We start from the raw sequence: 21,850 nt of genomic DNA, 5'->3' as shown, positions 1-21,850 counted from the left end.
CCGTCTAGCTAGATGAAAATATCCACTTTAAACTGCTAAACGTTTTCTCAACGTCCACAGTACGGACGGGGCATTCTTAAAATATTTATAATGACCAGTGGGCGGATGCAATTTACGTCAAAATTATGTCGAACAATATACGTAATATGGATATGACTACAATTGGTTTAAAAAAGAGAACATAGTTGAAAAATAGTTGGATAATTTTATTGTTGTAGTAAATAATCGTGTTTCTTTCTTTCTATATTACCACAGAGTACATATTACATATTTTCAGTACATTCCTTTTATAGTTCGCTATCCACTTATGTAGGGGAAAATTACCTATTTACATCTACAGATGTAAGTGGTACATATTTGTAAAGTGATACTTCACCATTATTAGGAAGATATCACTCAATTTTCTATACATTTTTACACAAAAATATTAATCGAAGTCTAATAAAAGTCTTATCCATCTTATGCTTTCGTCACCATATTGCATCCATCGTTCGCCCTTTAATAATGACTCAAAGACAATTTCTGATTCATGTTGGTTATTGAAATTTCCTCACCTTTTATAAGAACGTTTACTTTTTTCATGGTGTCATATTTTATTATATTGATATCATTTTTATCGATATCAAATCCCTAGAACTTGCCCCGAGTTATCCTAGGTATGATGATTATGATGATGAATATTACTTTACAGGAATTCGTAAAATGCTTGTTCCTGAGCGGTCAAACAGAGCTGCAGAGTAGACACCACGATGCCTCAGAGAAAGAAGACCGTGAAAGTAATTTCGCTACGGTCAACAAGTTCAAAGTAAACGTGATGGCAAATTCGGCCTGCGTCGATCTGCTCGTGTGGGCCATTGGAGACGAGACAGGTATGTTTATTATTATTACTTAATTTACTAATTAACTGTACAATTTTAATATCTTTGACTAGTCTGTACTAGCAACAATATATTATACAGCCATAGCGTCAAAATAATATGTAAGTATACATCGACCTTTAGTTTAGTGGTACAAAGGTGTAAAGTATATAATAATATATGTTTCAAACAATCAATCAATGTACCATACATTGTGGAAAAGCAATAAAATATTGAGTATTGAGTTTATGATTTTGACCGTACACTGTATCCGTAATAAGCTGAAGTGGCCTAAGGTCTCTTAAGCTCGTGGGTTCAAATGGAGCTCGCACTACGTTAGTTTTTCGAAATTCATGTGTTTGAAATGGGAGCGCCAAAATTCGCATACTCTTCGCTAGTCATACCGTAATTTTTGTCCGCATCATCGTTTGTCTTATTTTTTTCCCATTGAAACCTTAGTTTTCTGAAATTTTTAAATGGTCATCCTATAATAGAACACTATAGGTTATGTTATGTTTGTTTTATTACAATTCTGAACAATTATTGGATTCAGAGAAAAAAGAGTTATGACAAACATTATATTCGGACTTCTGATAAGTATGCGAGCCGATATGGACCCGTTTGAAATTTATCACGAGCTTTAAGGTGGAGGAAGACATCGTGTGGAAACTGGGACAAACCTGCGAATCAATGAGGGCTAAAAAACAGGCGAAATATTGCTAGATTTCGTTAGTATCGTGAGGTTTTTTTGACGTTACGGTCTTGCTTGCATCTAGCGATATGTCGCCTGTCTTTTAGCCCTCATTTAGTGGTGTGTGTGAAGTTACCGATCCGCACTGGGTCCACGAGGGAACTACGGCCTGAGCCCTCAGAGAGCCTAATGAACATTGGACAATTCAGACATTGTAAAGGTAGAAACACATTACTAAAACGCGACGCCACGCCATGCCACCCGACGCGTATCAGTAATAATCAATCCCATATAATTTAGTATGGCCAGGAGGAGATATAAAACACGCCACATGATGACACGCACTCCCACGCGGAAAAATCCAGTCGAACTAGATCGGCGTGTTGACGCGTCTCTATGCGTGTTTCTGCTACGACACTAGCGAAGCGTGACTCGTTGTACAATGTGCACGGTTCACATCGAATGTCGATAGGTCACGTGGCGTCACGTGTTAAGTGTGTTTTTCTACCTTTACTATGTGTGAAGTGTCCAATGTCCATTAGGCTCTCTGATGGTTAATTATTACTTATTATTTACTATGACATTTATGGTTTTACAGTTGATGAGGAGTTTGAAGTGCCAGCACTAATAAACGCTCTTACTATATTAATAGGTATATTAGTGGGTGAGAGTGACCCCGGTTGACCCCGATGGCTAACTTGTGCATGATGAGGAGTCGGATTTTTGTAGACATCGTTTGGTAGCTTGTAGGGAGAGCGTACTACTTTTTATCGCTGTTACCAACCTTTTTTTAGCATTAGATAGAAGGTAAGCGATCTTTTCGGTGAAGGAAAACATCGTGAGGAAACCTGCACTAACCTGCGAAGCAATTCAATGGTGCGTGTGAAGTTCCCAATCCGCACTGGGCCCGCGTGGGAACTATCGCCCAAGCCCTCTTGTTTTGAGAGGAGGCCTGTGCCCAGTAGTGGGACGTATATAGGCTGGGATGGGAAGCGATCTTGGCGTGTCTTTTTATTGAAAAACACCTTTGAAAATAAATCACAGCAAATAATTATGTAACAATTAGCAAGAATTACTCGCCCATTCACGAGATTTTCGACGTCCGAAAATCACCATTTTTACCACTGACTGACTCACTTATCATCAAAACTTTTGACTACTTCCAGGTGACCTAGAAAGTTGAAATTTGGCAGCCAGCTAGGTAATTGTGTAAATACAAAATAAAAAAACTGAAACCAGGTTTTTTTATATTCAGGTTTCCGTTTTAGTATTTATAATTCACTGCTAAACAAAATTAGTTAACAGCAAGCACCCCAACAACAAATGGTGAATGGTGAATGTTTAGTTAGTGGTTAAATGGATTAATTTTCCCGATATTTCGAACACATATACATATATTGATAATATATTATGAATTAATAAAATATTTCTAGACACAGTTTAAAAAAAAAACGATATATCGATAAAAAGTGCTGCTCTTTCCCAATAAGCTGTCAAACGCGGCCCGCAAAAATCCAACCCCCAATAATGAGACATAGATAATTTACCAGCGCTTTTGAGTCTGCGAACTGAACTCCACCGGGCAGCTGCGCGACGAGATTTTTTTCTATTCATTGCATGTGCTGCGTAGTGATGTAACTTGAAAAAAAACTATATTTTTTTTCACATTTATGAAAATAAAACTTGACTTATTATATATTACTTTTTCTTTACAAAAGATTAAATTAGTAACTGATTTTGACTGAATTTTAATAGGTACATCCGCCTAGAGAGAAATTCTGTGTTGTGGTATCCCCTACGCTATGCTATACAAGGTACGGAATATGGAAAGGCAGGGCAAGAGATCTCCGTTTGTATGTAAATGTAAAAATTGTTCTAAATATTTATAAAGAAAAATATAGTAACTACATAGTTTAAATTACGACTTAAAAATAGTAATGTGAACTCATAGTAGTAGTAGTAGTAGTAGTAGGTGTCAATGGGCGGTGGTGATCTCTTAACATCAGGAGACCCACTTGCTCGTTTGCCATCCAGTCGAATAAAAAAAAAAGAAATAGTGATCAATAAGGATCTAAATCAAACTTCATTTTCTTAGTCTTGAAAAAAAAACAACTAGAAAAAAATACTTGTTTTTTTTATTATTTTTTTACCTCAGAAAAAAAACGGTTTTTTTACAACACTACTGTCGGGTAACCATTATGCGGTGAGCGCCTCAGCCGCGCAATGAACAGAAGACACGCTCGTCGCTCCGCTGCCCGCCCCGCTGTCCGCTAGCGTACGGTCAAGGACTTTAATACATGAGCCACCACGGAACCTTTTCAAAGGAAAAGTCATTACGATTTACCTTGTTAATTAATGCGATGACACTATGATGCTTACTGTGGAATGGTTCTGTGGGGACTGTAACTTGGTACTTGGAGCTTAGGTACTGGGGATCAACGCGCGTGACTTTAAACTCAGTTCAAAATAAAGATGGTTATTCATCAATTATTTGGATTTATTTTAGAACTTGGTAGCACTTACTTAATAGATTTACATAAATGGTTCCAGCCGCTCAGGCTGTCGGGAGCAATCTGCGCTCCCGGCATGTATACCGCTGTCAATCGGTTTTAAAGTCAAATTCTAAAAAAACAATATAAAAATCCTATCCTTTTATACAAAACTAGGTTAATCTAACCTGCCAGGTGGTCAGTTTTCCCACCTGCCAGCGGTATACAGCCTAGTTCCTACAGTTCCATGTTGGCTCATGACTTAGGTAAAGTCCTTGACCGTACAGTGTCCTGCTGGCGCCATGAATACAGATGTGGTGGCTATCAACTGTTATGCCGCAACCTGTACAAAGTTTTCATAATGATTTTGAGTACCTATCTATGAAAATTTGCCCGTGCTGGCTACATTTCTGTGTCTAATGATAAAGCTTTTAAAGTAATTAGGTAAATAAAAAAATAGTTTTATACGTACATGACTAAAATCTGTGTTCGATACTAATGTTTGATTCCCGTTTATGGCACTGAAAGCCGAAGTAGACTCATGTGTTCATAAACGTGACATGTTTGTAAATAATAATATGTTAAAGTGGAATCACATTACGAAACAAAACTTCCGGCATGGTTTGAACAGGATAGTGTCGGCTTGTAAAGCCCAGTTTAGACTTGCAAGAAAAATTGCGAAAGTTGCATTACATTGAGGCGCTCGATTGACCACTGCAAACTGCTTTACGGCCTCGCAATGTAATGCACGATATTTCTTGCACGTCTAAACTAGACCTTCGGATTACTTTGCAACAAAATGGTGGAGGTGCTGGGATGCTCCCTTGACCCAGTTCATCCCTCCTTTAACTTGTACCCCCCAGACTCCACCGAAAGGTTTATATTAATACGAGACCTAGTGTGGGCGTCCATTCATCATGAGCCACACAGCAACAGAGCTCTGCTATAAACTATCCCCTTGCTCCGACCTCCTTAAAGCCAGACGGAGGCGCCACGCTCCCAGTCTTTATGTTCTCGTGATAAGTTGCATTGCTGCACTCGACTAAACTCGTTCGCTTTACGGCCTCGCAATGTTATTAAACTTACAAGATTTTTCTTGCAAATCTAAAATGGACTTTAAGCAAGATACATACAAGTCGCAGTACATAACCATCAATGTAACTTAAACATACATAAATAAATAAGGCTTAGCCGGGCTCAAATCCTGCCGGAAGAGGAAATTGTTTTTATGTTGAGTTTTTTCCAACACATATTTGTCATTTTATCTTTAAACATGCCTTTGTAAAAATCATGATTTTTTCCACTAACAATCATACTGCCATCATTTTAAAAAATAAACTTCATTGTGCGTAACTAAATGTTTGTTTTTTAGGTGCTGACTCCCTCTGCGGGCGACTCACCGAGAAAATAAACTCTAATCATAACCATAAGTTGATATTGGCCCATATGCCGCTACTTATGGTCTGCCTTGAAGTAAGTTTATTTTGAGTTCTATACTGATCCTAGAGGTCATTCGGGTATTACGAAAGCAAAATTTTAGTAATATTTTTGATCCTTCCTCCTCCAAATTGTTAGCAAAAGCCAAGTTCTAAAAACAAAGTTGTTCAAAGTGTTGTCGCGTGTTCAATAACTGAGTAAAAAAAGTGTGGGGTACGCTTAAAATGTAAGTAGGTAACTTCTTCTATTTAATTTGTCAGAACGCTCAACGCTTTTGGCTCAATCATTGTGCAGACGACAGCACTGTATCGTAAACTGATGACTTGTTTTTTTAGTTGACGTGTTTTTTACACATTTCTCTTATTCCACTGTAAAGATTACTATTTGTACATCTTATTATCCTGTTTACTGTTCATTTCATGTGTTTTTATATACAATAAAGTGTTTAACAACACAGTACAATATAAAATACCGACAGCGAAAGGTTTATATTATAAAATATATATATTAAAATTTACAGGGACTTGGAAAGTTAGCAACGAAATTCCCGACGATCGCGAACACTTCGATATACTGTTTGAGAGACTTCCTTGTCACACCATCGCCTATTCTTTTCAAGTTGCATAAACTGGAGCTTGAAAAAACTGGCAAGGAACACATGAAAGTTACACGTAAGTATTTTTAATCTGTATTGTACAGCTAACTGCAATAATATCTGCCACAGCGGCGCGTGCAAAAATATCTGACGCGTCCTACCGGCGCTAGAAATAGAGTTGTATGAGATATTTATGCACGCTTTTTTGTGTCAGATATTGGTGCTGTCCTTTACCCGATGCTTCTCTCGTATGAGTCATTGGATCCGGAAATTTAATACTCAATAGTCAGTATTTCATTATTTTATTTTATGATTGATTTTGGAGTCTTTTTGAATTTTTTATTTCAACTCCAAATTTGTTACTTTTACGGGTATCCCGTGAAACCATATCGTAAATACAAACTGAGACATGTATGCACAGAAAAACCAGAAAAAGAGACCAGCACTGGGAATCGAAGGGTCAGGTCCTCAGCATTCCGTGCTGCGTGCTATAACCTCTACACCACTGCTGGTCAAGTTTTTCTGTGCGTCCATGTCTCAGTTTGTATTTACGATATTTTATTTTATTTATAAGTTGAATGGAAGTTCCAGATCTTGATCTAACTGTCATGGCAATTTGGTAGATTACTGGTAAAAAAAATGTATTTAGTCAGTCTATTCGATTAACAGTTATCGCAAGATATTGGACCCGTATTTTTTCTCTTGCCAATGAAACAAACAACGAAAAGTTGGAAAACCCCCGACATTGTCACTTCAAAGTTCAATATCTCAAAAACGGCTAAACCGATTTTTATGAAACATGTCTAAAAACCATCGCTAGTAAATTTGCTTTCAAATAAAAAAAACCGCATACAAACAGACACACATAGCGGTCAAACTTATAACACCCCTCTTTTTGTGTCGGGGGTTAATAAAAATTACAAAGATGAAGCGCGTCAATGTTCAGGAGTGGGGGGTGTCCGATTACATTCAGCATCAAAAGTAGCGGTACACTTTCGGACTTTGTCGTTTTACAGCCACGCACTAAACACAATGAAAGATTACCAATGTGTCAATGTGACAGAGTAAAAAAGTGATCCGCTACTTTTGATGCTGATTGTACAAACTTTCGCATTTATAATTTTAGTAGCATAGTGAAATGTTTTTTGCTGTACTTTACTTTTGATTGTAAGCTATATTACAGATCTATTCGTTCACTCACGAAGGAATACCTCTCCACAGTAAATTTATATGTGCACAGTACAATAGTTAGAGTAAAGCTTGTGCTCACAAGTCTTAGTGTGAGTGACTGACGGTACCGACATCGACTGAGGACGCGCACATACGAGTATACATATGTATAGCACATAGATGTGTTATGCAGATATATTTATAACTACATTCATAAAATTTGGAGTGGCCTTCTTCATGAGCGAACAGTTGTATACTTGAGTGCAAATCGAAATAATATTTTCTTTTGAAATATTTAAGCCTATCTATAAAATATCTATAAAAAAACTTGCAGAACTCTTGTCATTTTTAGGGCTCCGTAGTCAAAATGGCAAAAGCGGAAACCTTGTAGTTTCGCCTTCTCTATCTATTTGCCTGTCTGCCTGTTCATGGTTTAAACTCAGAGACTCTTAGGGCCTCCGCTTACTGGCGCGGGTGCACGGCGCGAGCGCCCGCGCGGCGTGCTGATTTAAAAGGTTTCAATAAAGCAGTTCACGCAGCGCTGCTCTATTAGATGACGTGAAACAAGCATCCACGCTCGCGCCAAGCCGTGCACCCGCACGAGTGAGCGTAAGCTCTTAGCTCTAGAAAGCTGTTATTTGTTACATAAAAACTACATCTATATTTCGTTTGGATGGGTATTTAGCTAAAGTAAACAAACTTCAAACACCAAGACACCAATTGACGTTGTTTTGTTTACATCTACGTTAGTTAAACAACTATCCAAATCAAGTATAAGTATATGTAAAGAATTTAAAACGAAAACTATCGCAGTTAAATATAATTAATGTATGTATGTATGTAAATACTTTATTGTACATAAAACACAAAAATAATACAAAAAGAAAACAACAAAACAAAAGAGTACAAAGGGGAACTTATCCCTAAAAGGGACCTTTTTAAGCTAACCTAAACAGGAAAGGAAAAATTAAAGATAGGCGAACAGTAATTTATGCACAGTGAGAAGAACGGAAGAGGTATATAACATATAAATAAAACACTTAATAAACAACAAAATAAATAAATAAATATAATTAATATACAACAAAGTAGGTTTTAGTTTTCCTACAATTTAACGAGTAATGCTCGATTAAAACTTGTTATTGAATTTTCTCCACATATTGCTACGGAACCCTACAATGCGCATGGTGGAACGGTCATTTGCCCGTTTGGTTTTCAAAGGAGTGTATTATTTCAAATTATTTATGTACAATTTGGCTGATCTAATTAAATATAATTGGTTTGTAATAATTATTTATATGTATTATAGTTAAGTAGTTGTACTTTTTTCTAAACTGTTTTTTTCTTATTGAAACTTTGCCTTCAGCCAATGCCGGCTCAGTAGAAAGTACAAGACAATCAGGTATATAAGTATCAAAATCATATTATCGTATTTATTTAAAAGGAACTGGTCACACTGTATTGAATCTTGCGCAGCTCTGTACTAACTCAACTTTGCAATTAATTAACTAAAACAATTACTCATAGCTATATCATACGTCTGCACCACAAATGCGTGTTCATGCAAATCCTCCACCTCCACACTGTTGGAACACACAAATCGCACAAACACATCTATCACCGCCACCATACTACAGTGATGTGTTTCGAAGTCAACCAGAGTTCACCCTCAAAGCAACAACCGTACACTATGCTACCAGATGTTAGACTAACGAACCGAAACAATCCAATCCAGTTGGGGATTTATAACGACAAATTGAAATTAATGTTTTGGTTCGTATTATAAGTCTGGTAGCATGGTGAATGATTGAGTAGCTCTGAGGATGAACCCTGGTTGAGTTCGAAACGCATATTGTGGTGGTGATAGGTGGGTTTGTGTTTTTTACAGTATGAGGGTGGAGGAGCTGTATGATAATACATTGTTGCATAGACGTGCTACCTCCGCAAAGTAACGCCTGATTTACTAAATTAAAGTCCGGTCGCGGAGCACGAAGAATTTCGTACAATGACCTTTCACTATGTGTCTCTGTCGCTCGCGCGTAAATATTTGCCGTCGCGTTCGCACACATGAATTTGTACGAATGCGACGTCAAATATTTACGCGCGAGTGACAGAGACAAGTAGTAAAGGTTATTGCGCGAAATTCTTCGTGCTCCGTGACCGGACTTTACTTTGCAATCAAACAACACTTTGTGTCGTACTTCACATGTTATACTGCTCATGCCGCACATGTCATGGTTGTTGAATCAGAATTTGCATTAAAACTCCTCATTGTAAAATGTGTTACAAAAATGACCAAAATATTCACCACGGCTTTAATTAGCGACAACCTGTCATGTCCATAACTATAATATTGACATAACGTCTCTGTGCGTTCAAAACCGCGTAAGAGCACTTTGGTAAATACCGCGTAACAGCAAAACGCGCGAAGTTGAAACATCGTGCCAACAGATCTTTGGCGTTGAGTAAATTTACATGATCTTCCCATAAAGTAAGCTGCAAAGAAGTAGCTACATACTCATAGTTCAGTTAGAGAAATGTAGTTTAATGTCGGAGATTTTAAAGTTTTTTCTGCCTCCTGTAAAATGGTGGAAACGCAGATACGTGGTATTTATAAGGTGCTCTTTCGCTGTTTTGCACGCGCAGCGACGAAGCTATATTAAAGAAGGTGTTTTTGTATAATTTAAACAAACTTTCCATATTGGTAACGCTTTTGTTCTACTAAAGCTGGGTTGTACAGTCACCATTAATATTAGCCACAGCGGAGCGTGCAAAAATATCTGACACATCATACTTGCCATAGAAATAGAGTCGTATGAGATTTTTATGCACTCTTTGTTATGTCCAATATTGGTGTTGGTGAATGTACTTCAATTATATCATCATCCCAGCCTATATACGTCCCACTGCAGGGCACAGGCCTCCTCTCAGAACAAGAGGGCTCAATTATATGTATTTAGGTTATTATCAAGTCATATTCAAGTTTTTTTTTTCTTTATGGTTTGTTAAGAGCCGTTTAACTCCCTTTCACTTTAGGTTTATTGTTGTAACACCCTGCATAAACACTAGCTCTGTACGATGCACGCCATAACACAAGTGTGATCTTAACTTTACCCGTAACAACACTTGTTCCCTGAATACCAGATTTCTAAAATTATTGATTTCCGTCTAGCTGCTAATTGATAGTAGATTCTACGAAGACTTATGACAGAAGATGCCTTTAATTTATCTTTGCGCATCATTTTGTCTGCCACTTTTCGTGGGGGGTATACATGTAAAGGCCACAGCTCATTAGAGCCAGCCGGCACCCGGCCAGCACCGCCTCAACTTTCAGCGTCCACTCGTTGTCGACACTGGTGGACGCCGCGTTGACAACGAGTGGACCTCGCGTGGTCCACGAATTTCCTAGTAGTCACTATGGCGGCGAGCAGCGGGCTATCACCGAGTGGTCCACTCGCCGTCCGCACGTGGCAACCTCGCGAGTGAGGCGATCCGGTGACGCTACGGAGTTGATGTAGTGAGCGCATATCCATACAAATTCATATGAGGAATTCTAGCCGCTCGAGGCGAGGTGGTACTGGTCGGGTGCCGGGTAGCTGTAATGATAAGCTGTGACCTTAAGGCCGCTAACTGAATGCCTGCTAGCAGCGGCACGCGTGCGTTTCTGGTAATTTGTAATAAGCAAATAAAATAATTGCTATTCTCATTGCAGTTAATAAGTGTGACAACGGAAAGGAGTCCATAAATTATTATATTTGGTATTTGGGAACGATAGTAACACTGTGACATCATTGATCTGCTAAATCACACCTTTGACGCTCGATTCACGTACATTTGGCCAGTTCTTTGTTCCCATAACTATCAACTGCCTTGTTTATAGTGCAAGGTAAGGAGCTCCAAGGCATGACAGAGACAGGAGTGCCTGTCAAATCGACACCGTTCGAGAAACTTCGAGATGCGGCCATTGAGAATCTGTGCGTGGCTTTGGAGGCTGCGCTTACGGTGGACCCATTCTGTGTACCTGCTTTAGTCGGCTCTGTCAGCAACAGGCTGTTCACTGCGGAAACAAGTGACAGGTTAGTGAGATTTAGTGACAAATCTGTATTAGTGAGGTTAGTGACAGGATTTAAAAATGTGGAAAAAAGACAGGTCAGTTATAAATTATAGCTCTATGGCATAACTTTGGAAGTTCCACTTACGGTAGACTGTTTATTCTGTGTGTCTGCTTTAGCCGTTTCTGTCACCATAGGCTGTTCACGCGGAAACAAGTGACAGGTTAGTGAGATTTAGTGACAAGACTTTATTAGTGAGATTATAGTCAACGGCCGTTATGAAATTATGAAGTTTCTGAATATAAACAATATGAATCATAGACAAAAATGCAATGATTCTTGTTGCGTGCAACAGAGTAGTAAGTATAGCATTTTTTTCAATAGTTGACATTAACAATAATCAGGAACTTCACTGCACACAGGCACTGTAGTAACAAAATTCCAAAATGTGGAAAAAATACAAGGCCATTATAAACTATAGCCAGTTGAAGTAAGTGAAACTCTATGGCATTTCTTTGGAAACTGCACTTACAGTAGACTCATTCTGTGCCGGCTTTAGTTGTTTCTGTCACCAATAAGCTGTTCACTACGGAAACTAGTGACAGGTTAGTGAGATTTAGTGACAAGACTGTATTATTAGTGAGAGGATTAAAAATGTAGAAAAATGACACGTCAGGTATAAACTATAGCTAAATAGTTGAAGTAAGAAGGTTAAACACTATGGCATTACTCTGGAAGCTGTTCTCATGTTAGTTAGCTCTGCGAGCAATATGCTAATCTCAGTGACAGTTGTGGCATATTTGTGATTGATGATAAAAAATTAACATAGTGACAGATTCATAATTGAAGCACTGATATTTACCTCTACGTTGTACAGTGGAGTTCATAAACTTGTGAGCAAAAATTTGATCAAAAATATCTGAACACGCCTCTACGCCGTGAACAATAGAGTCGTGTTCAGATATTTTTGATCTAATTTTTGCTCTCAAGTTTATGAACTCGACTGTAATTAGGAATTGTAACAGATGGGCATTTTCACAAAAGCACAATCGATTCCGATGGTTTAAAAAATGTCCCAATCCAAAATGACAGTTTTGTGACGTTTTTTTCATACACTCGATATTGGATGTCACAAAACTGACTCGTAAAATTTGTATGAAATTTTTTGAAAGAAAATGCTTTTATGAAGATATGTACTTTAAGTGCTGTTATTCATCTAGACTTACCATGGAGCTTCTGCCAGACAACCTAGCCTTTAACTAATTATTCTATAACTCAATTAGTGACAGCAATGTTTTTTTTTTTCAGTGAATCGTCATTAATAAGCACCAACATAGTGATTATGTTGGGCCACGTGGCAGTGGCATTGAAAGACACCCCAAAAACAACAGACACAATCCTGCAGTTTTTCCAGCAGAGGTAAGTTTCAAATAACCTAATGGCTCAATCAACTTATAACGTACGTTATTCTGTCATGTAACTCGGGAGACTTCAGTATACACTTTCTAAGAAAAGTGTTTGCAATGTATCTATCTATCTAATACCTTTAAATGAGCAATTCAGATACTACTATTAGCTTGCTAAGGAGATGAGTCCTGAACTCCTAACTTTTAGTGGATTTCTTCCCCATTTTGTGTACCCTGGGGTGCCCCCGCTCCTTCCGCCAGAGAAACCGGCTGAGGGATACCTGGGCCCTATTTCATATAACTTACATTGTCAGTGATAGGTCATAGGTGACAAGTCAACAATTCTATAATTTTACGTTATAAAACATATATTTCTAACCGGAAAAGCCGACATGTTTGTCACATTGTCGCGACATTTGACATTTTGAAATGAGGCCCTGGCCCTATTTCACCCAAGTGACAATTGTCCGTGTCATATGTCGAGTGCGAATCTATTATTTGTATTTAAATTATGTTATTTTATATTTTATTTGTATATTTGTTGGTAAATCTTGACATGAGATTAAAGCTATGTCAGGTGTGCGTTACAATTGTAGTGTATCGTGATTAACATACGCGTCTTTTCAAAATGGCTCTCTACGAAAGTAGGAGTCGCACCTGTCAGAAGATAAGCAGCATCCTCTTCTAGACTCTGCCGAGGTCAGTTTTTCCGGAACGCTATAATCTGGACATCTTTAAGGTCAAAGTGAACAGACACCTTCTAGGCAAACGTGTACCATGTTAGGCCTCATCTTCGCCTTCCATCAAGCGAGATTGAGGCCAAACGTAAGCCTATTTTTTTTTTTAAAAGACAACTTTGAATTCCTATACTATGCTCTCCAACCCTCCCCCAGGCCTATATTCAGCAGTGAACGTCTTACGCATATGATGACCATGATATAATTTTCAGACTATGCCGCGCCCCGTCGTCACTGGATACTCTGATCGTAGACCAGCTGGGATGCATGGCTCTGGCGAGCCCCGAGGGACCGGCGCATGACGAAATCATGCGCATGTTCACAGTCATCACTGTAGAGGCGGCTTCTGCTGCGTACCATCACACTGATGACAGGAAGCAGTATAGGTAAGTGTTAGGGCCAATTGCAAGTTGATATGGAGAATGAGAAAAGTATGAATTGTAGGTGTTTATTGGAATTGGTGAATTCATTCAAGTTTAGGTTTCGACGCACGGGAATGATCGATCACGCAAGTCAAGTTATCTTTAAAAGGACTTTGGTTTGGTTGCTTTACATTTGGCAACTTTCTTAGAATCTCTAGGGGGGGCAGCTGCCCCTCCCTGCTCCCCCCTGGCGACGCAATTGTTTAAAAAATTCAATGGATTATTGGAAACAATTTTTTTTGGATATTTTGTCATTGATGTACCTGATTCACTACTTTGTTTTGTTTTAATTGTTGAAACTATTTCGGCTGATGATGCCAGAGTATAATCTAGTTCCGCCACACCAATGTTTATTTCATAAATTTGATCTGTATGTTGAGCACCAGCATTATATTTTTTTATTTAGTGTCAATGTCAACGTCAACGTAAGATCAATAATAATGTGGTGTTCGTGATAATTGGAGTGTTGATTTACGCGAAAGTGGAGGACGATGTGTTTAAGGCGGCTGCTCACGTTAGCTCATGGTAAAAGTCTCGTCAGATGGCGTTAAAAATCAGACTGTCGAATTTTCGTGATGTTTTTTTGTAATTTTTAGAATATCCGTAGAATACTAATAGTTGAGTTTATTATTTGCGAAAACAATTTAGAATTGCCGATTTTTTGAGACTACAGTCGAACGGAAATAGTGTGCCAATTCTGAGATTTCAGGGCTCAAATTTAGGTGTCAGGTACAGCCTTATACGGACACTAGGAGCTCACGCACACATGCAAATAGACAGCGCCAACTAGTGAAAAATTATTGCATCACTTTTCTAGGCTTTCGGAAGGCTTTCGGCGTAAGCTACTACAAAATATTCATATTTTTTTTTTCGGGTCACGAATATTTGTATCAACTGTACTTTTGCCCTTAAAATGTTCAAATATCTAGATAATATGAGTGTTTCATATGCGACGATATAGAATTAGATGAATCGTGTTAGAGTCCCAGGAATCTAATCTTATGTGATTTTTGGCTTTGGACTTGGAGATTGTCGAGTATGATATTGTGCTCAAGTTGGTAACCACATATGATGCTCTTGTGACATACATACTTTGATAATCATGCATTACATGCGAGTGTTACTCCTATTTCTTCGAATATTGGAGACGAAATCTTTCCGTGTTTTATTCTACCTACCAGTCTTGATTGCAGTTATCTTTTGAGTTGAAGGTTGCGATAATTCTTTGTATTGTATGTATACCGAGGTACAGAAATGGTCATTTTGGAAAGCTGAAGAACGGAAGGCCGTAATGCTGTATAAGTGTGTCAACTACCCTGATGCGTAAAACAGTTAATGTGTAGTGGTACATAGTAGGCTGGAAAGGAAACAGCCTCGTTGAAGCTATCGGTATGTAGAATCCTGCTGGAAACGACGTTTCATATTTTGAATCTTTATTTATACGTGGATAATACTATCATCATCATCACCATCATCATTATCGTGGTCTGGTTGTTTATATATATCTAGAGGGTCTTTTTCCTTATAAGCTTTAGAATTTCCGTGTAATTTTTCAAGACAGGTACTGCTGTGTCCTTAAAAGGGCAGACCTAACGCTTTACGACGGTGCTGGTGGGCATCGTACGGTAGTAAGCGAGGACCTCTGGGGAGCTAGTACAGTCTCCATGTTTTCAATTGTCGTTTTGTGTCGTGGGTGTGCCAGATAATAAAAATTCTTAGATATAGTTGTGAATTTCCAGGTGTAGAGCTTTATTGTGCTAGCTGCTCGAGGAAGACCTGAATGCGTTCAAGCGTGTTGCTGCTGGATGCAAGTTAATACTATAAAAATGTTGCAAGTATTACGCTTGCGTTATATTAGCGATTAGATTACGCTTGAATCATTCCAAGTACATTTTTTGTTAGATCCGAAGGAATTTGTTTTGGAGTTTTCGACGGTAAATTCAGAACTTTACTTCCTATATATTTATTTGTATTTAGTATGAATAATGAGAATACAGGCTACATGTAGGCATCTACATGTTTCTACGATAAATAAAGAACATTCTGACTCCAAAGCAAATCGGATCTCGTTTTGAACGGTATGCCCAGTATTTCAACCAAGTGGTAGAAATTCGTTCAAGAATTCCCACAAATTGCAAGAAATACCGAGATTACATCTGAATATATTTATACTTACAAGAGATACTTACCTATTTACTCAATTGATGATTAGCTGCTTGACGACGACCGGAGTCTTTCAGTGCTCACCCTACACGCGTATGAGCAAAATTCCTTCTTGATGCGAACCGATTGCGGTTTAGGAACTAATCTTATGAACTTTTTTTCCTCCCGACCCGTGGTCCAACTACTATGTCCAACTGGTTGCACCACGGGGAAGCAAGTTTACTCATCGTCAACCGGTTGCACCACGGAGAAGCAAAATCAGTAGTCCAATTCTGGAAAGTATGTTTATCCATGGTCCTACTGGGTGGGTCCAATTAGTTTAACTAGTTGAACTACCACTTGAACTCTGTGGAATCGGGGTTCGGACTGTTGGTTTCACTGTATTCAGAATAAACTACATAGTTGTTGGGTTTCATGAGACTTTAATTTTATAAAAATGCAGTAATGATAGTACCTATTCTGATACACATGACCCAAGGTAATTTTACATCCCCATGGTGCAAATGGTTCAACATAGCAATTGTTCATATGCCCGTTGGACAATAGCCCTTCAGTTGTACCACGGGTCGCAGCAATAAGTTGCAGAAAAAAAAGTAGTCTGAGAATTGAACCATCCTGGGTAAGTTTAGGTTCCCGTGGTGCAACCAGATAGCAGTTGGACCACGGGTCGGGAGGGATTTTTCCCTTTGTGCAGGACGGTAGCTATAGCCACGCAGCGATTTTCCCTCGCTCGTGCCTAAAATATCACATTTTTCAAAATACTACATTACTTATTCATTAAAATTCCCACTATACCAGATGCCCAAAATAAGACATTCCACAAAAAAAAACACTTTCTTGTGTAATCTTCGATTTTGTAATGTGGCGCATGGTATTTTAGGCACGAGCGCCCTCTATCTGGTATAGCTTGGATTGCTCGAAACAGATGCAAATTCGTGCTCCTACTACAGTCTCCTACTGGTAGGAGCACGAACACAATATTATACTAATTCTCCTACTAGTAGGAGCATGAATACCTATATGTACTGATTTTCCTACTGAAAACCAGATGTATGGAATAGTATCATTTAGTCTAAAAAACTAAAACACAGGTGGTCTAAGAAGCAATAGGTCATGCAGCCTATCAGTATAACGCAAAAGTATTCTGAAATGTAAAATTTAGCAATATGCGGAATAAAATTATGAACAGATAGAGATGAACCTGAAATAGGATTTATATTCTCAGAGTATGTAACCAATGAAATGACATTGGTCTAAAGAAATTGTAAACTTAGTACACTGTCATTATAAGATATTGACAATTTAGAAAGTGGTTCATTGTTCGAATTGGTCTCTGGTCACAGTGAGAAGTGGTCAATTTAGTGAGAAGACGTTATGAAAATCATCATCATCATCATGATCATCTCAGCAGTAGGACGTTCACTGTTGGACAGAGGGCTCCAACCATAACCTCCAGTTGCTTCGGTTGGCAGCGGCCCCCACCGTGGACCCACGGCTTTAACCAAATCATCCGTCCATCTCGTTGGTGGACGTCCTACGCTGCGCTTGCCGATCCGCGGTCTCCACTCGAGTACAATACAATACAATACAATAACTCTTTATTGCACACCAAAAAACAGTAAACAGTACAGAGAACACAAGTATATACATAGAGATTTTCTAAGGTAAGCAATAGGCGGCCTTATCGCTTCAGAGCGATCTCTTCCAGGCAACCTTTACAAGGAACAGAAATAAGGAATACATTTTAGCAGTACGAGTACTTTTCGGCCCCAACGGCAATCCTATACTTTGCGGAGGTTCATAATATCAATGAACTGAATCAATTGCTTTGCTCACCCGTGACTTTATAATAGCTACGTTTATGCATGAAATGTGTGTTCATGCAGTTCCTCCACCTGCACACTGTCGGAATACGCACAAATCATCAAACACATCTATCACCACCACCACACTACACTGACGCGTTTCGAACTCGACCAGATCTCATCTTTAGAGCAACACAAACGTTCACCATACTACCAGATGTTAGAAATAGTAAAAGATATAAAGATATTATTATAAAGGTCGTGGGTGAGCAAAGTAAATATTTCAGTTCACCTATAGGTACAAAAATATATTATGTAGTACTTACTGTACAGTCACCACCATAAGCGTGGAAGCTGTCTAGGTGCTGAAGAATATCTGAACATGATTATATTTTTATTGTGCATTACGTAAATGCGTGTTCCGATAATTTTTAAATGTTTAGACATCTCCGCTATGTGTTGTGGCGTCAGTACGAATATATCACGAAATAGTAGTATGCAAATCACGTTAACGATATCTTGAGCATGAAAGAATAAAACAAAGATAATTATAAAATTTTTAATAATAGGGAGACTATTTTACAAGGTCCTAAAATTACCCTTACCTACTCACCCATAAAGTAGAGGCAGCATCCAAAATAGATCTTGTATACTTAGCGTAGTTCTTAGCAGCAGTAAAAAAAAAAACAAAGTAGTTGAGATGGCTGTTCTACTTTTGTCATTGATAATTCCTATATCATATAACTTAGATTGAGAAGTGAGTGAGAAAAACTGCAATCCCCTAAAGAAAATTAAGTTTTAGAAAAATAATGTCTATTGTCTGCTGCAGTGTGGATGTCGTCGCTCGATCGTGGGATTTACAGCTAATAATTAATTAACTTAATTTTTGACTATCTTTTACACAGTAAGAGTTAGGATTCTAGTGTCTTGGAGAAATTAACTTCGTTTGACTATAGTGCCCCCTCAAAGTTAACAATCAAAAATAACAATAATATCTTTATAGTGCAGACATTTACAGCTTATAGTTTTACCAAGTGTCTAGGTATGCTTCATCGTAATCAGTCGTAAGTCTATTCATGGTAAAAGTTGTATCTTTATTTTATAACAATAGATTTCTTAAAAAACAAAAAATAATTATATTCACGATTCGATACTACATGTTGTCTTTAGTGGTTATACTTATATTTTTGTGACAACCTATATATTCCTCAATTTAATCCGCAAGATCTTGTAAAATCAAAAAATATTGAAAGTCATAAATAATCAAATCATATAGGTAACGAACAATTGACACCTCACTGACGTCACGCCCAAACTGAAAGAGACGTATATATTATTTGACAATATGGTACTGTTTTCGATGATTGTCATTTTTTGAAATAAGAACGGTGGTTTAATCAATCTGTAAAGGTATTTAGTACTTATGTAGCAAGAGCTGTAAGTAACTGTTGAATCTTCGGCTCCTATCCATGAGACTACCGGGCCCAATTGCATAATAGGTAAAGTACAAGCTAAGAGTATTGGTGAATTTTAATACAAAATCGCTAATACTATTTGCTTTGTACTTTGTTATGTATTACGTACTTGTCTCAGAAAATAAATTTGAAGTCCATTATGAATCTGAAAAGTTAAATATATTTAGTGAGCAAAAACAGTAAAAGGAAAGACAAACGAAGGAACAAAATAAAACTCATTTATAATTTTAAGTTTATCTTTTTTTCCATACATTTAGGAGATAATTCTTAATAAACCGGCCAAGAAAAAAAGTCATTTGATCAAAAACCTAAACCTGCTCCGCCAAAATAATATCTTCACTGCTGCGGATCGAGCGAGTGAAGCGAGCGAGATCGATGTAGGTGGAGCGGATGCGACTCTGTTGGGTCAGGTTGAAGGGCAAGGGCGGCGAGTGAGGCGGCAGCCCGGCCTCGACCTTCGTTTGGAGTTTTTTTTTATTCAGACTTTTATCATAGAGAGAGAGAGAGAGAGAGAGAGAGAGAGAGAGAGAGAGAGAGATCATAGAGTTGACTTTGCGAGTTCGTTTCGTCACTGACGCGTAACAGAGGGATTTTATCAATTGCTAAACAAGTGTAGTGAAATGAAACCGACCGACTGCGAGTTTGATTCGCGCACAAAGGGTTGCGCACCATCTATACAATATTCATTGGACATTAGCAAAAAAAAGGCAAAAAAAAACACGTTTGTTTTATGGGAGCCCTCTTTAAATATTTATTTTATTCTGTTTTTAGTATTTGTTGTTATAGAGGCCGCATAATCTGTGAATATTTCAACTGTCTAACTCTCACGGTTCTTGAGATACAGCCTGGTGACAGCCGGACGGACAAACGACCAACGAAGTCTTAGTAATAGGGTTTGGGTACCGAACCATAAAATCGAGTTGACCTTTTATCTTATTTTGTAATTTCACTAAACTGGTTGAGGTTTATAACTTATTAATAAGAGTAACGTTACCTACTGTATGACTGACTGACGGATAATGCACAGCTTACTCGACTGGAGATATAATTGACGGTCCCCTTCGTAATCCATAATATCGTTTGTCCTAAACTCAAATGCCATAACACTTTTGCCATAAACACTTTTGACATATCCTATTTTTGCCTTAATGATTTTTTGTCCTAATAATCATAAGCCATAATATTACATGTCCTAATACTCTACATCTAATATGTTTGTACTAATATAGTAAGACATAAAACTTACGAGTAATAATATTAAAATCCATAATATTATTGTCATAACAAGCAGCTTGTAGGTAAACAGCGGACTTGCGAGCCAGAAAAAGTATATTACGTTACAACTGAGTTCCCAACAGTGACGAACCGGTACCAGAAAAGTAAGTTAGGTTAGGTTAGAACTGCGACTCCTACAGAAACGAACCGCAGCCAGAAAAATAGGTTAGGTTAGAACTGCGACCCCTACAAAAAAGAACAGCAGTCAGAAAAGATTTTATTTAAAATTATTTATAAAGTGGCATTTTTTTTAAGTGTATTAATTACTACTATTATATGCAATTTCCCGGGATAAAAACTGTCCTATGGCCTTTTCTGGGACTCAAACTATCTATGTAGGTACCGAATTTTATCTAAATTGGTTCAGCGGTTTGAAGTGATGGGGTAACAAACAAACAACACAGACTTACAAACTTTCGCATTTATTATATTAGTGGTAAGGGGGATGATTCAACGGTGTGTGAAGTTTCCAAACCAGTTTAGTACAAAAGTGATTATGTCAACCAATATTTGGACATGTGAGTATAAGGACATAATATGTTAATTAGTACTTACGAAATTAGTGCAAATAAGCATTAGGATATTCAAATTTAGGAAAAAAATTATGGAATGACATTATGGCAAAATATCATTATGACATAAGTTTTATGGATTCCAATATAGATCCAAAATTGACATTCCACACCGCAGTGCTGGAGCCTGGAGTTTATATTTGGCAACAGAGAGCCAATATAATAATATTAGGACTACGTAGTTTACAGCAGGTGGTGCATCAACAGTAGTTCAGATTATTTAAGCTCAACAAAATTATATCTACACACACACACACACACACCTTAAACTTTGACTTCATAAGAATTTTATTTACCCAATAAGTGCCCTCACGCTAATAAGACAAATGTAATGACGTCACTTGTCACAATTGGTTAAACCGTTGAGTAGTACGAGCGAACATAGGAACATACGTACATACTTAAAATAAATACATCACAGGTCCAAAACATAACCTTCGCTTCAGTTAGGGTAAAAAGGTAGTGGTAACAGAAAGTAGTTCGACCTACTAATATGGCCATTCAAGAAGGATCATGGTTTTCGAATCCAGTCTCGCATCTCTAATTTTTTTTTAATATTCAATTGCTGTTCCCAATCTTCACTAATTCTCCGTTGTAACTGTTGTAGATAGTAAGTAACGTCTGTTGTGCAGACTTGTTTATATAGTTATATTTTTCTTTATGTATTGCCTGGTTAGTTACTCAAAATAACACTGTTGTGCCAC

The 21,850-nt window shown here is 37.8% G+C and overlaps 1 protein-coding gene across 1 annotated transcript in view; it reads left to right on the top strand.

The window, feature by feature from the left end:
- Positions 1 to 21,850, top strand: part of Pi4KIIIalpha (phosphatidylinositol 4-kinase III alpha) — a gene marked incomplete in the record, with an annotated part of 92,318 nt that overhangs the window by 35,575 nt on the left and 34,893 nt on the right. Inside the window, 7 exon segments of the mRNA XM_074092027.1 lie at positions 692 to 869; positions 5,410 to 5,510; positions 5,995 to 6,145; positions 8,606 to 8,641; positions 11,120 to 11,315; positions 12,600 to 12,710; positions 13,647 to 13,820. Of these exon segments, the coding sequence (XP_073948128.1) occupies positions 692 to 869; positions 5,410 to 5,510; positions 5,995 to 6,145; positions 8,606 to 8,641; positions 11,120 to 11,315; positions 12,600 to 12,710; positions 13,647 to 13,820 (947 nt within the window).

This window comes from Choristoneura fumiferana, chromosome 9 (genome assembly GCF_025370935.1).
Source record: "Choristoneura fumiferana chromosome 9, NRCan_CFum_1, whole genome shotgun sequence".
In the NCBI taxonomy this organism is placed as follows: Eukaryota; Metazoa; Arthropoda; class Insecta; order Lepidoptera; family Tortricidae; genus Choristoneura; species Choristoneura fumiferana.
Note: the sequence above shows the minus strand (reverse complement) of the source record. Positions and strands in the feature narration are given on the sequence as shown.